The sequence below is a fragment of the Dicentrarchus labrax genome, unplaced genomic scaffold (assembly GCF_905237075.1).
Source record: "Dicentrarchus labrax unplaced genomic scaffold, dlabrax2021, whole genome shotgun sequence".
Classification (NCBI taxonomy): domain Eukaryota; kingdom Metazoa; phylum Chordata; class Actinopteri; family Moronidae; genus Dicentrarchus; species Dicentrarchus labrax.
The window spans coordinates 21,485,835-21,498,193 of NW_026136708.1; the positions used below are offsets into that span (position 1 = coordinate 21,485,835).

The 12,359-nt window shown below is 36.4% G+C and overlaps 1 protein-coding gene across 1 annotated transcript; it reads left to right on the top strand.

The window, feature by feature from the left end:
- The first annotated feature begins 4,451 nt into the window (after positions 1–4,451).
- On the top strand, positions 4,452–12,355 carry selenol (selenoprotein L). The gene is made up of 9 exons (XM_051409782.1): positions 4,452–4,634; positions 5,434–5,512; positions 5,632–5,685; positions 6,824–6,869; positions 8,087–8,214; positions 8,901–9,015; positions 9,932–10,054; positions 10,765–10,902; positions 11,391–12,355. The coding sequence occupies exons 1-9, from the start codon at positions 4,529–4,531 to the stop codon at positions 11,502–11,504; spliced, it is 903 nt and encodes a 300-aa protein (XP_051265742.1). The 5' UTR covers positions 4,452–4,528; the 3' UTR covers positions 11,505–12,355.
- Positions 12,356–12,359: the final 4 nt, after the last annotated feature.

Genomic DNA, 12,359 nt, shown 5'->3' on the forward strand with positions numbered 1-12,359 from the left:
ACACACACACACACACACACACACACACACACACACACACACAGTCTCAGCCTATCAGCAGAGAAGGAGTTTGGGGATTTTAAAAACATGAAAACCTTTCAGGGCTATTGAATTCCACTCGGGATACTTGAAGCAGTCTCTTTTTATTTAGTTGTCTCGACACTCGCTGGAAGTGTCGGTTCTCTCGTTGGGGTGTCGGAGCCCCGCTTTTCTTTTAATGTGACCAATAAAGGGGGTCGGTGTAGAGGCGGGTTGGCTGCTGAAGCAACTGTCAGAGATCTTAGGGAGTTTTCAGAGAGCCAATGACAGCGACCGGAAGTCAGTTAACGGATTAACGATGACTCAAATGTGAAGGTTTACGGTTTTATGTCATAATACATCAAATAAATCTTGGTTTTGAACTAATTTCAGGAACAAAAAAAGTCATCCTTTCACTGGACCCAGCAGAGAAACAGAATCAATCAATACAGAATCAATATTCATATATCAGAAAATGAAACCAGGATTTTGGGCAAAGAGAAAACTAATAAAACTGCAGCTATATTCCGGTATAATTAATGACTTATAAGTCTATGAAAGTCTATTTTATAGACTAATCCATGAATCTATTATCATTAATTGATTTGTAATAAAATAAATGATCAGTTGCAGCCCGAGATGCATTAAAAAAGTAAAAACCAACCTGGTTATTATCCAGTAAAAGTGACTCCTGAATGTTTCCTGACGTCTCTGACTGATTATTGATGAGGGGGAAGCTCAACCACATACTGTCGTCTTATTTACAATCATTCCTTCTGTCACGATTCCTAATGATTCTATGGATCAGGCTGGTTTGTTTTTTTAGACTTTGGGGAGAGAAGAGCTCGTAACCTTCCAGATGTGTTACCATCAGATACCGTCTGTATGTTTCCTGCTCATTTGCGTAGCCACTTTTCGCCAAAGCTTCACAGAGGGGTCGCGAGGCCTTCTTGATTTTAAGAGGGTGTAAGAAGACTTTAAAATTATACACAGTTGGCCTATAACTCAGTAATTTATTCATTTAGGTAATTGTTATTTAAGACAGAAAGTTCTTAAATAATAATGTAATAATTTAAGAAAACTACACAGTTGGCAGTATTTCATTCATTTCTATGAAGAAAACTAAATTAAATTGTTATTTTTTAAGTTTAGATTTTTATTTAAGATCTAAAATTTGAAGATGTGAACATAAGTTATATTCACAGAGCTTCTGATAAACAAACATCAGGGAGAACACTGTCAACATTTGTCAAAAAACATACCTATTAAATATTAATGATTGTTAAAAAATACCTAATACAGTTTGTGTAAAACGAGAGATTTGGATGAATTTTGAGCAGATTATTTTCCTGTTTAGGGAACTTTTGATTCTGTATTATTTATGTTTTATACTTTTTAACAATCATACAGACTTAATAGGCTTTTTGTTTTGACACATTCACTGAGATATAGGCCTACCTGTAAGCTTTCTAGACCCAAAATAAGTCCTTGTGACCCCTTGTGATTGAATTCTGGCTACACAAACGGACACTTCTTCTTTAACGGATACGAGTCCTGAGACGTCTTAACGTCATAATTGGGGGAAAATATAGTTTTAATCTGGGGGAAGTTAAAGGGATGTGATGTTTACATGCAGCAACCTTATAAAACAACATACAAACACTGAGGCTGCGTTACTGTGTACGCAGCTGCTGCCTCTGTGTGTGTGTGTTTATAATGACTCGCTGTTGGTTCAAGCACAACGAGAGCAGGTAACCGCTCTGCAGGTGAATCACCTGGAATGACCTCAAAGTCTTTTACGAATTCGAGGCCTTTAAATGCTAAAACATCGTCACTGAGAGTCAACGACGGTGCTGCAGCGGTTCTTAATTGAATGTCCAGTTTCCTAATTTAGCCATTTTTAATTCAACCATTTCCACAAAGTACAAACAGATCGATGTGTTTAATGGCACATCGGCTTTATTTGCTGCTTCACTGACGGTCTAACACACTTTTTGGTTTTGTTTGTGTGATTTTTTTTCTTCTCATATCAAAGATTGTGCTGACTGGTTGTCGTTGTCTTTGTCGCACTGGGAGAACCGGTCGTTCAAGTGCTACGGTGGACTTACGAGCTTAAAAACTTGAAGGGGGGAATGATTTATTTGAATGAGTGAATGAATGTTTCAGCAGTCAATAAAAAAACTGGTTGACAATTTTTTAGAGGCTCTGTTGTTCTTTTATTTTTGTTTGCAAACCTTTAATGTACCAAAGGAATCTATGGAAGCCCATTAATGATGAGATTAGAAAAGAAAAGGACATGAAAAGTTAGGTAGGATGCAATAAAAATACAATAATATTGAGTTATTTAGTCAAATAGGTTGTTCAAATTATGATATATTAAGTCCAACTTTTGATTTAATGAGTTAAAATGATGATACCAAGTCAACATTTTAACCACATTAACTAAAAACTAAAGGTATTAAGTAAAAAAATGTAGCTTAAATGTATGAAATAAGTCAACATTTTCACTAAAACTACGAGATAACAGTGAAACATTTGACTTCCTAAATGGGAATTATGAGATACTAAGCAAAAGGAAATTATAATACATCAACATTTTGTCTTAATAAAGTTGAAGTTTTGAGATACTCAGTGAACATTTTGACTCAATAAATTACAATTATAAGACGCCAGTGTAGGAGAAATTCCCTTTATCCATGCAGCGTGGAGAGAAGACCTCCGCGTAGACGTTCTCCCCCGACTTCCATACAAACCTTTCAGTACATCCAAACAGAAACACATCTGCCATCCTATTAACATACTGCTGTAAATCACATGTGAAGGTTTTAGTGATCTGACCCTGTGACTGTGACCAACACCCCCTAAACAAACTGTATGCATTTACTACCCTAACCTAAAACATCCATCTATCACTACAATTCAACATTTTAAGGTAAAATTTAACTTATTAAGTTCAAGTTTTGAGATTACAAGTCAACATTTTTGACTTACTAAGTTGAAAAGATGAGTTATTTGTGATTTATTCAGATTTTTAGAGTCTAAATAAGTTAGTTTTTCATACTTAAAATGAATAATTTAGTATTTTATAATCTGATTCAGTGAAGATTTACTGAAATCAATCAGTTATTGTGTGTTGTGTATTTAACAGTCAGAGGCTCCTCTTGGATCTGCCAACAATATCAGTCGGTTTACCTTCAATCTCGCGTAATTATTCTCTGGGGGAAAAAAGAAACGTATAATTAATTAACTATTTAAAACCCTGAAGTGCGTTTTAACACCGCTCGCTGTTAAAAAATAGACCCTGAACTAAGTTTTGTGTTGTGTGTGTGCTTTCTTATGATAAGAAATCAAAATGTTAAGTAAAGATTTGGATTTACTGGGTTAAAATTGTGATTGATCATTTTTTATTTTTTGCGTTAATGAGCTTCCATAGTCTCGTAATGTAATGTAACTGTAATGTAATTACTCAGGAAAATAATCAGTAATAACTAATATTAATGTTTAGAGGCTCTGTTGTTCAAAGGACATGAGAAGTTAGGTAGGATACAATACAAATACTCATAATATTGAGTTATTTAGTCAGAATTAGGAGATATTAAGTACAAATTTTGATTTAATTTGTTAAAATTATGATACCAAGTCAACGTTTTGACCATATAGGTCAAGAAATCTAACTTAAATGTATTAAATAAGTCAACATTTTGACTAAAACTACGAGATATAGGTGAAACATTTGACTTCCTAAATGGGAATGGTGCGATATTAAGTGGAATTATAATAAATCAACATTTTGACGTAATAAATTACAATTATAAGATACAAATACAACATTTTATCCCATTAAATTAAAGTTAAAGACCACACCCAGAGCACACAGCTCACATACGTCAGGACTGGACTGTAGATGATGTGCTGACCTCCAGAGTCCTCAGTACTGCGGATTTAATGAGACGTAACAAGAATTAAGTGGACAGAAGGGAGAAACATACAGCTGTCGGACCAAATATACAAATAAAAACACATTAATAATATACAAACATTAAATAAATTAAGATTTACTGGACATTATTTATTAGTTTTGCCTAAATAATGAAGAAAACAGCCCCAAATTTAGCAAAATACAGCTTATTAGTTGCTATTAAATAAAGAAATCTTCCAAATTAAATAAAATCATCAAGTTTAAGTGGGTTTAATATTCATATCTCCCACTTATATTTAAAGCATGATCACTAGGAGTAGGTAGAATGAGTATTATTCCATTATTTGAAGGTTAATTATCTTTATCTTAATCTTTTTCTTTCTGTTTGCAACTCACCCTCCACTGTGTGTTTGCCAGAGACATTAAGATATAACTTTTACAGTGCTATGTGAGTGTCTCTGGGTGTGTTTGCCATACAAGGCTTTAAGCACCACATGGTTTTGGGTCACGTGGTTTCGGGGCGCCTGTAGGCTCTCGTACGGCTGTCGGTGGTGCTGTCAGTCGGTGCAGGTGAGGCTGGAGCAGGTGATCATGGCTGAGGATGTGACTGTGTCCGAGGAGACTTTAACTAGTGCTCTGAGTCAGTTGGTGAACTTGGGGAAAATCCTTCTGCAGAAAGCCCGACAGCAAGCTGCAGGTAGGAACAGATTCAGACTCATCGTGGCGAACTCCGTTTAAAGATTTAAAGTTTTTATGTGTGTTTTCGTTGCAGAGAAAAGTAGACACCACGTAGAGAACTACTTTTATGTTATGTGAATTGTTGTGGTGTTATGAGTAATTCGGCACACAGAAGATGTAAATAACTCTTTATTTTATGCTTTAATAATGTTGTACATTACACTGCTTCAAGAGCGTATTTGAACAGGACACGACTGTTGTAAACAATCAACTCTGTCAACGCTAAAAGCCGAAATCTGGCTCCAATTCGTGTTTCTAAATAGATTATATGTGTGCCGAATTAAAGAGTAGGTCAGAGTAACTCTATTATAGTGTTTATTATAGTTTAATAACCTATATATTGTTCCCAATACGCATGGCTTCATTAAAATGCGGGGATTTTAAATGAAGTCCGGGGTTTTCATTTTTACAACTTGAAAAGAAAATGTAAAATCTAGTTGAATTAAATCGAATCACATACTGTAAAGCTGCAGCTGCATCTGTTATCACTCTGTTCATTCATTTTAATGTGTGTATTAAGGTGACCCACATTTCTTTTACCCTGTAATATAACTATAATTCACAAGTATCTCCTTTTTGAATATTTCACAAGCTGGCAGCAGCACATGCCTCTAAAGCAGATCCGTGTGATCAAGTCACTAGATTTAGAGGCCCTCTGGCATTAAAGGTGGTGCAATGTAATCCCTGTCATGCTTATTGCCAAATACAATGACATGGCACAAATCAGCCAATAACTGTGCTCCTTTGTTCCCACACAGAGTCCCTGGAGACGTTTGTCCCACATAAGATCACCACTTTATTCGGCCTGATCACAGCCGGGGCACAGCTCTACAAAAGGTTAACAACCCTGCAGGAATCACGCAATCAATTATAACTACAAGTACAATTAAAGTAAATCCTCTTAATTGTGTGTTGTTTCTTTGTTGTTGTTGTTGTTGTTGTTTATTGTTGAGCAGCCTTGGAGTGAAGAAGAAGAGTGAAGCAGAGGCTGTGTGGCAGAAGTATTATCAGTAAGTATCAGATTTATAACAATGATAATAAATAAATTAAACATGTTTATCTTATTCTTATATTGTTAAACGTATAGGAGAATGTATTTAATGTGTTATAGTTCAGTTGTTACAGGTTGCAGCAAGAACAACATATAAACTGAGTTCAAGGAGGTTTTCTTTAAGTTCATTTCAGTGGACGGTATTTTTTGGATGACTGGGCCTTTTATAAAAGGTATATTGTGGTTTATTCTTCTATCAGGAGTACACTGAATATAAATAAAGCTTTGTATTGTCTTCATGTACGTACTGAAGGCTTTGATTACTGGGCTCAATATGTGACGGAATCAGAATATAAACGTAGTAAAAACAAAAATAAAACAACAACAACTTTGTTTCCTTTTCAAACTAAAATTCTGTAAAATAGTTGTATAAACACTATAATATGTATTATTTAATAATGTTGTATATTACTGCTTTGGGTGAGGATTTAAAGATTTCTCAACGAAGGAATCAGAATTTAAACTAGTTTTATTGTGCGAACTGAAATGGAGTAAAAAAAAAAAAAAAAATATGACAACAACTTTAATTAAAATACTTTAAATACTTTATTAATAGTTATATAAACACTGTAAACTGACTGTAAAATACAGATGTTCTGCGTGCCACAGTGTTTTAAAGAGAGTTAGTTGTGGGTTATTAACTGTGTTATAAACTGTTATAAGAAGGATATTCACAGTTAAAAAGGGTTCCTGATCTCAGTACAGCGGTTTTAAATGAACACTGTCTCCATTTGTTCTGTAACATTCAGCTTTTTCTCAGAGTTGTAGTAACGTGGGCAGAGTTGTTCTTTCTTTAACCTTTTTTATTCTAACGGTTATTTATTTTATTGATCTCTCTTTATAAGTTTTAAATCTTTTATCCTTTATCATGTGGGTACAAATACAGAAACCTTGATTAAACCTGCTCAGCACTTCCTTCCGCATTTGTCTTAATGTTTTTATTACAGGGATGAATTATACGTTTGTTGAGGCTAAAAGGGGAGAAAAAGGGAGATTGAAAAACACGATCTGTGTGATTCCTGCTGATGGTTCCAGTTTATGGAAATGAAAGCTCAGCGTTGGCGCCGCTTTATAACACAGCGTTTGTATTTTTGCAGCCAGGCAGCCGTGAGAGAGCAGGTGGAGGAACTTCTGGAGCTGGAGGTTTGTATGTTTTGTTTCGCCTTTTTTACATTTTTGATTTTTGCATATTATGACGTAAATTCAGCTTTAGTATCTTCACACAGTAAAAAGTCGCATTTATAGACAAACACTACATACAGTGAAGTTCACATTTCAGAATAATATTTATATATTATTCGACTATAATTATTGATGCATCACTTTATTGTTGCTGCAGCTAAAAGTGGAGTTAATTTGAATTAATTTATATGCCGCTCAGTACCTTGTTAATCAATAGTCATATGTAACTGACCCAACTGCACTATATATAGATAAGATAAGATAAGAGGTTTTATTTGTATTTGTGAAATGCATTCTTTGTACCTGCAGCCAGTAGTAAAGAAAAACAAAATACTACTACAGTAAAACAGTAGTGATTGCACATAACACACAAGGTAAACAATATAAGCGTAAATATAAAACAAAAATAAGATAAAATATAGACTGTAATATAACATATAAAATATAGACTGTAGACTCCAAGTGTAAAACTTAGAGGGGGGTAGCTCGTATATATACACACACACATTTACAGTATTGAAAGCAGCTGTGTGAGTAAAAGTCGGAGCAGGTACGACGGCTGCTGACCTCACCGGCACCATCTTTTCTGATATATATATGATATAATACAGACACAGATTTAATCAACTTTAATCTGATTCTTTTTATTTAAGTTTTACAGAACAATTAAATTCCCCTTAAAGCAATAAAATGTTACATTTCCACATTAAAACGTCTAAAATCTGTTTCCAAAAATGCTGAAATGTGTAATTGTATCATGTTATTAATCTACAAAGCATCTAGAGTATAAAGTAGCAGAAAATATGAAACACTCTGGTACTTCCACCACTGGTTTGATGCTGATATAATGAAACCATTAAACAATAATGATTCCTGCCATAAACTTACAGCAGAGAGCAGTTTGTGTTTGTGTGTCTGTGACATTAAAACCTTTAATGAAGCCGATATAAAACACTAGACTTTGATTCTTTGTGCTCTCGTTGCTTAGAAACAAGAGGAGATGGATTATGTGTAGTCCAGTTTATTATTCACCTGTGAATAATGAAAGCAATCACAGGTGTTGTATCCCCGTTATTACACTGTGTGTGCTTATATTGGGTCTGTGTGTGTGTGTGTGTGTGTGTGTGTGTGTGTGTGTGTGTGTGTGTGTGTGTGTGTGTGTGTGTGTGTGTGTGCAGGGGGAGTGGGACTCCTTCCTGGAGGGTGTGGACAGAGACCTGCAGGTGACGGACAGACTGCTGTCGGGGAGTAAGATCGTAGAGAGCGTGAGCCCGGATGCTGCGTTCACTGACGTTCGGACTGGAAAGTGAGTTCACAACCGAGCCTCGAATGTCTAACAGCAACCGGCACCAGGATGGAAATTATTATTAATTAAAATCCCCAGTTTGTTTGCTCAGCAGTACAATAAAAGGTTACCAGGCAACAGTTAAGTGTTTCCTTCAAAATCATATACGTATATTATGGAGATTTCATATTTTATTCAACACGTAGAGAACAACTAATAAACTGTACAATGGACCTAAACTGCAGGAAGTTTGTGTAAAACGAGCAATTTATGTACATTTTGGAGCATTTCTTTAGATTATTTCCTGTGAATTCTGTAATAAAGATGCATTTATCAGATTTTTAGCGTTTTATAAAATCCTCTCTTTGTATTTTTTACACTTATACATTTTTAATAGGATTGTTTTGGACTAATTCAGTGTTTTTCTTCTCTTCTTATTTAAGTTTAAATAATTATTTAAGAACTTGCTGTCTTGAATAACAATTTAAACTTCAAAAATAACAATTTAACTTCACTTAAATTAATAAATTACTGAGTTAATAAGCTTCTGAGTAAGTCTTCTATCTAAATCAAGAAGGTCTTGACCCTCCAGTGAAGCTTTGGCGTCCCGTAGTGGGGGTCCGGACCCTCAGGTTGGGAGCTTTAAATTGCGGTTTATTGTGTCGTTGTTGTGTCTGAGGCGGTTTCTGTGTGGTGTGCTTTTAAAGGAGCGTGACTCTGGGTCAGTACCTGGATCAGGGGCAGAAGCTGCTGCTGCTTCTCATCAGACATTTTGGATGACAGCCGTGACGCGACCACGTGGCCGAGGTGGAGGCGAGCAAGGTCGGTGTGCCTTCGATCAACTGCCTCACGCTGTTTCTGCCCCCTTACATGATTCTTTTATTATGATGTGATTAATTCTCCAGGCTTCTCTCTGATATTTACTTTCTCTTTGTGAGCTTATCAGCCGTAACCAAGCTTCGGGTTTCTTTCTGTTGTCCGAACAAAGTATATTTATTCCAGAATAGCAGCCATGTTTTTAGATCGGTTTCATGCTGCCTTACACTTCCACTCCGCCACATTACAGAGGCAAATAAACTAAACAACTAAATATAAATATATACAGCAGTCTTAGATTTTATGTACAAATGAAAACAAATAAAATGAGCTTGCTGGGGATTTGCATTATATTTTTATTTTGTTGTACTTTTTTAATCCTTTTGTTCTGCTGTGCTAAATTTAAATTTCTCCTACGCTGGATCGATAAAGGAACTCATCTCATCTTATCTTATTGTTTTTAACTATTACAAACCCACCACCAGTATATAAGTAGTTAAAATCAGCTCCACTTGAAGGTTAATGCATCAATCCTAATAGTTTTATATGTCACAGCTGTTTACATATACACTGATACTGTTACGATACCAATATCAACCTACAGATCTATCGGTCGGACTCTCTCAGATTGGTCTCCTCTAGCAAAGACAAAGCAATAAAGCATTTGCCTAAATGTTGAAGTGTTCCTTTAACCGTGTGGACATCTTTTATTCTGCTCTGGCTACAAGAGAGTTCCAACATTTTTTTCCACTCAGCCTTTGCGGCCACAACCCATTTACTTTAATATGAGATAAATTGGTGGCAGTTGAACAAAAATGTGGAATAATGAGCATAACGGATTCTCAAGAAGCAAAAGAGAGCTCTTAAAGTGGCTCGTAATAAGTGTTCGGGTTTAATTTGGTTTAATGTTGTCTCTCCGCAGGCTCTCCTCCAGGCTCGGTCAGCGCCGGTCGTCGTGGTTTGCTTCGGCAGCGAGGAGGGAGCCAAACTGTGGCTGAAGCAGACTGGATGTACCTTCGACATGGTGCTGGATCCTCAGAGGAAGGTCAGGATGTGTGTTTTCACCTCAATCAACAGACTGAAACTACATGTGCAATATGTAACTTCTGCCGCTAGATCATGGGTTCAGTGTTTGACCATTGTTGGAAACATTTGGGATAAAGTAAGAACTCCACTACATATAGAATATAAAGAGTTTATACACTGTTTAATGAGGAAATGTTATGAATTTAAAAAAAACTAGGATTTGTCTTGTTCTGTAAAATTTTAATACAAAATAATCTAATTACAGTGGATCAAACCTGCGTCTGTATTATATAAAACTGTCGACACATTGATATCCAGTGCTGGTGAGCAGGTGCATGACAATTAAAGCTGTAATTCATGGAAACTGGAAATGGCTGTGACTCAGCACAAACACAGGATTTAGCAGCTGTTTGATGATGTGTCATACAAGCCTCGGTAAGCTGAGCCTCCAAAATATTCAAGTCAACCACCAGATGTTAGCAGATGTGAGCTGGAAACAAATCAACCAAAATATGAAAACAGGAGATTTTCCACAAGCCACAGGCGCAATCATCAATCATTAAGTGTGTGAAGAACCTGATTAGGTCGTCCAGTGAAGTTCACATTGCTGAAATCCAAAGCTTGATGTTCTTTCCTTTTTACTTTGGATGATATAAAACAGCCAAACACGTGTGTCCTGCTGGAAATGGTGCCCTTTCTCTAACACAGTCCTTTTGCTCTGTGCCACAGCTTTACAGGAGTTTTGGCCTCGGCTCATCCTACGCCAAGGTGATGAGTTTCAGCTGCCTGCTGCAGTACTCCGAGTACGAAACCAATAACAGAGAGCTCCCCGATGTCCCCCCTCGCCTGCTGGAAGATATCTACCAGGTACGAACGGACGACACGTTGAATCGGTGACGAAAACCGAGGAAATATGTGGTTTTAACTTCCTGTAACGCCCCTTTTTGTGGCGTGCGTTGTGTCCCTGAGTGGTTTGAATAGGTATCGATTAATAAACAGTATCTTATAAAATACAGGAGAGCTTTTATTAATTCTTCGTACTGAACAATAAACAAAGAAATGTAATATTTAAACAGTAATATTTGTTAAGCATTTGTGCGCTAAAGATATTTCACATCTGTTACACACATAGAACATAACAGATAATTAAGTGAGAATAACATGAAAGTAAACCAGTTAATACACATTGAATATAAACAGAAAGACGCATGTTGTAGTTTTATATTTACAATATTAGTCGAAATATGAAAATGCACCTCAGTCCTGATTATTATTATTATTATTGTGTGTAAACCCGAAGCCTCCGTTGTACCTTAACGTTCAATTCAAGCTTTAATGTGTTCGTATCTTTTCAGCTGGGAGGAGACTTCTTGCTGGATAAAGAAGGGAAGGTCCTTCTTTGTCACCCATCTAAGAACCCTCTGGACAGGCCGCCCGTGAAGGACATCCTGAAGGCAGTGGACCAGTAGAATCCGGTCCGGGGGGTTGTCTGGGTTTTAACACAACAGCGCTGACACCACAGAGGAAGAGCGGCTCTTTGACTGCACGTTTATGACGTCACATCTCACCCTCATGACTCCATGAAGAGGCGTGACCGATGCAGAACTGTGAAGAAAAAGACGACCGATCTTCGTTTGTTGTGTCCGTGTTGTGATGAGAGCATTGTTTATTAAATGAGCGGTACTGCAGGAACCTAATTATACACATAAATATGAATCATTGGCTTTATCAGACATTTCATTTTACTTTAAAGGTGCTTTGAGAAGATTTTGGCGGTGGTAGCGAGAGGTACTGGTTTTAATTTTGGGTACAAATTACTACATTACCCAGAAATCATGCAATATGACGTTACCACTGCCTACTTCATGAAACTTCTTCTATTCTTCTTCTTTTAAAGGTCCAGTGTGTAACATTTAGGTGGATTTTTTTTTATTTCTCTTGTGAGTTTTACAGCCACTGTAGTTTCTCCTCCACGCTGACACCAGGAGAATGAGGCAAGTGTGTTGTAGTCTGCAAATGCACCACCAGATGCCACTAAATCCTGCACACTGGTCCTTTAATACAGATTAAACTGCACCCTGCAGATTTTACAGTAAAATAATATGATAGCTGCTACAGATCCGATCTTTTCATATCCATTAATAAAATAAGATCATAAACTATGAGACATTAAAATCACTCAGTAATCAAATCTTAATGCCTTTCTGTTGCCAACTGACTGTTTCAAAGCTGGCATTCACTGCCTGGTAAGATTTGTAATTTTGTGCTTTTATTGTATCAGACTGTTCGTGATTTTAAATAAAAATTGTGGGTAATTTTAGTTT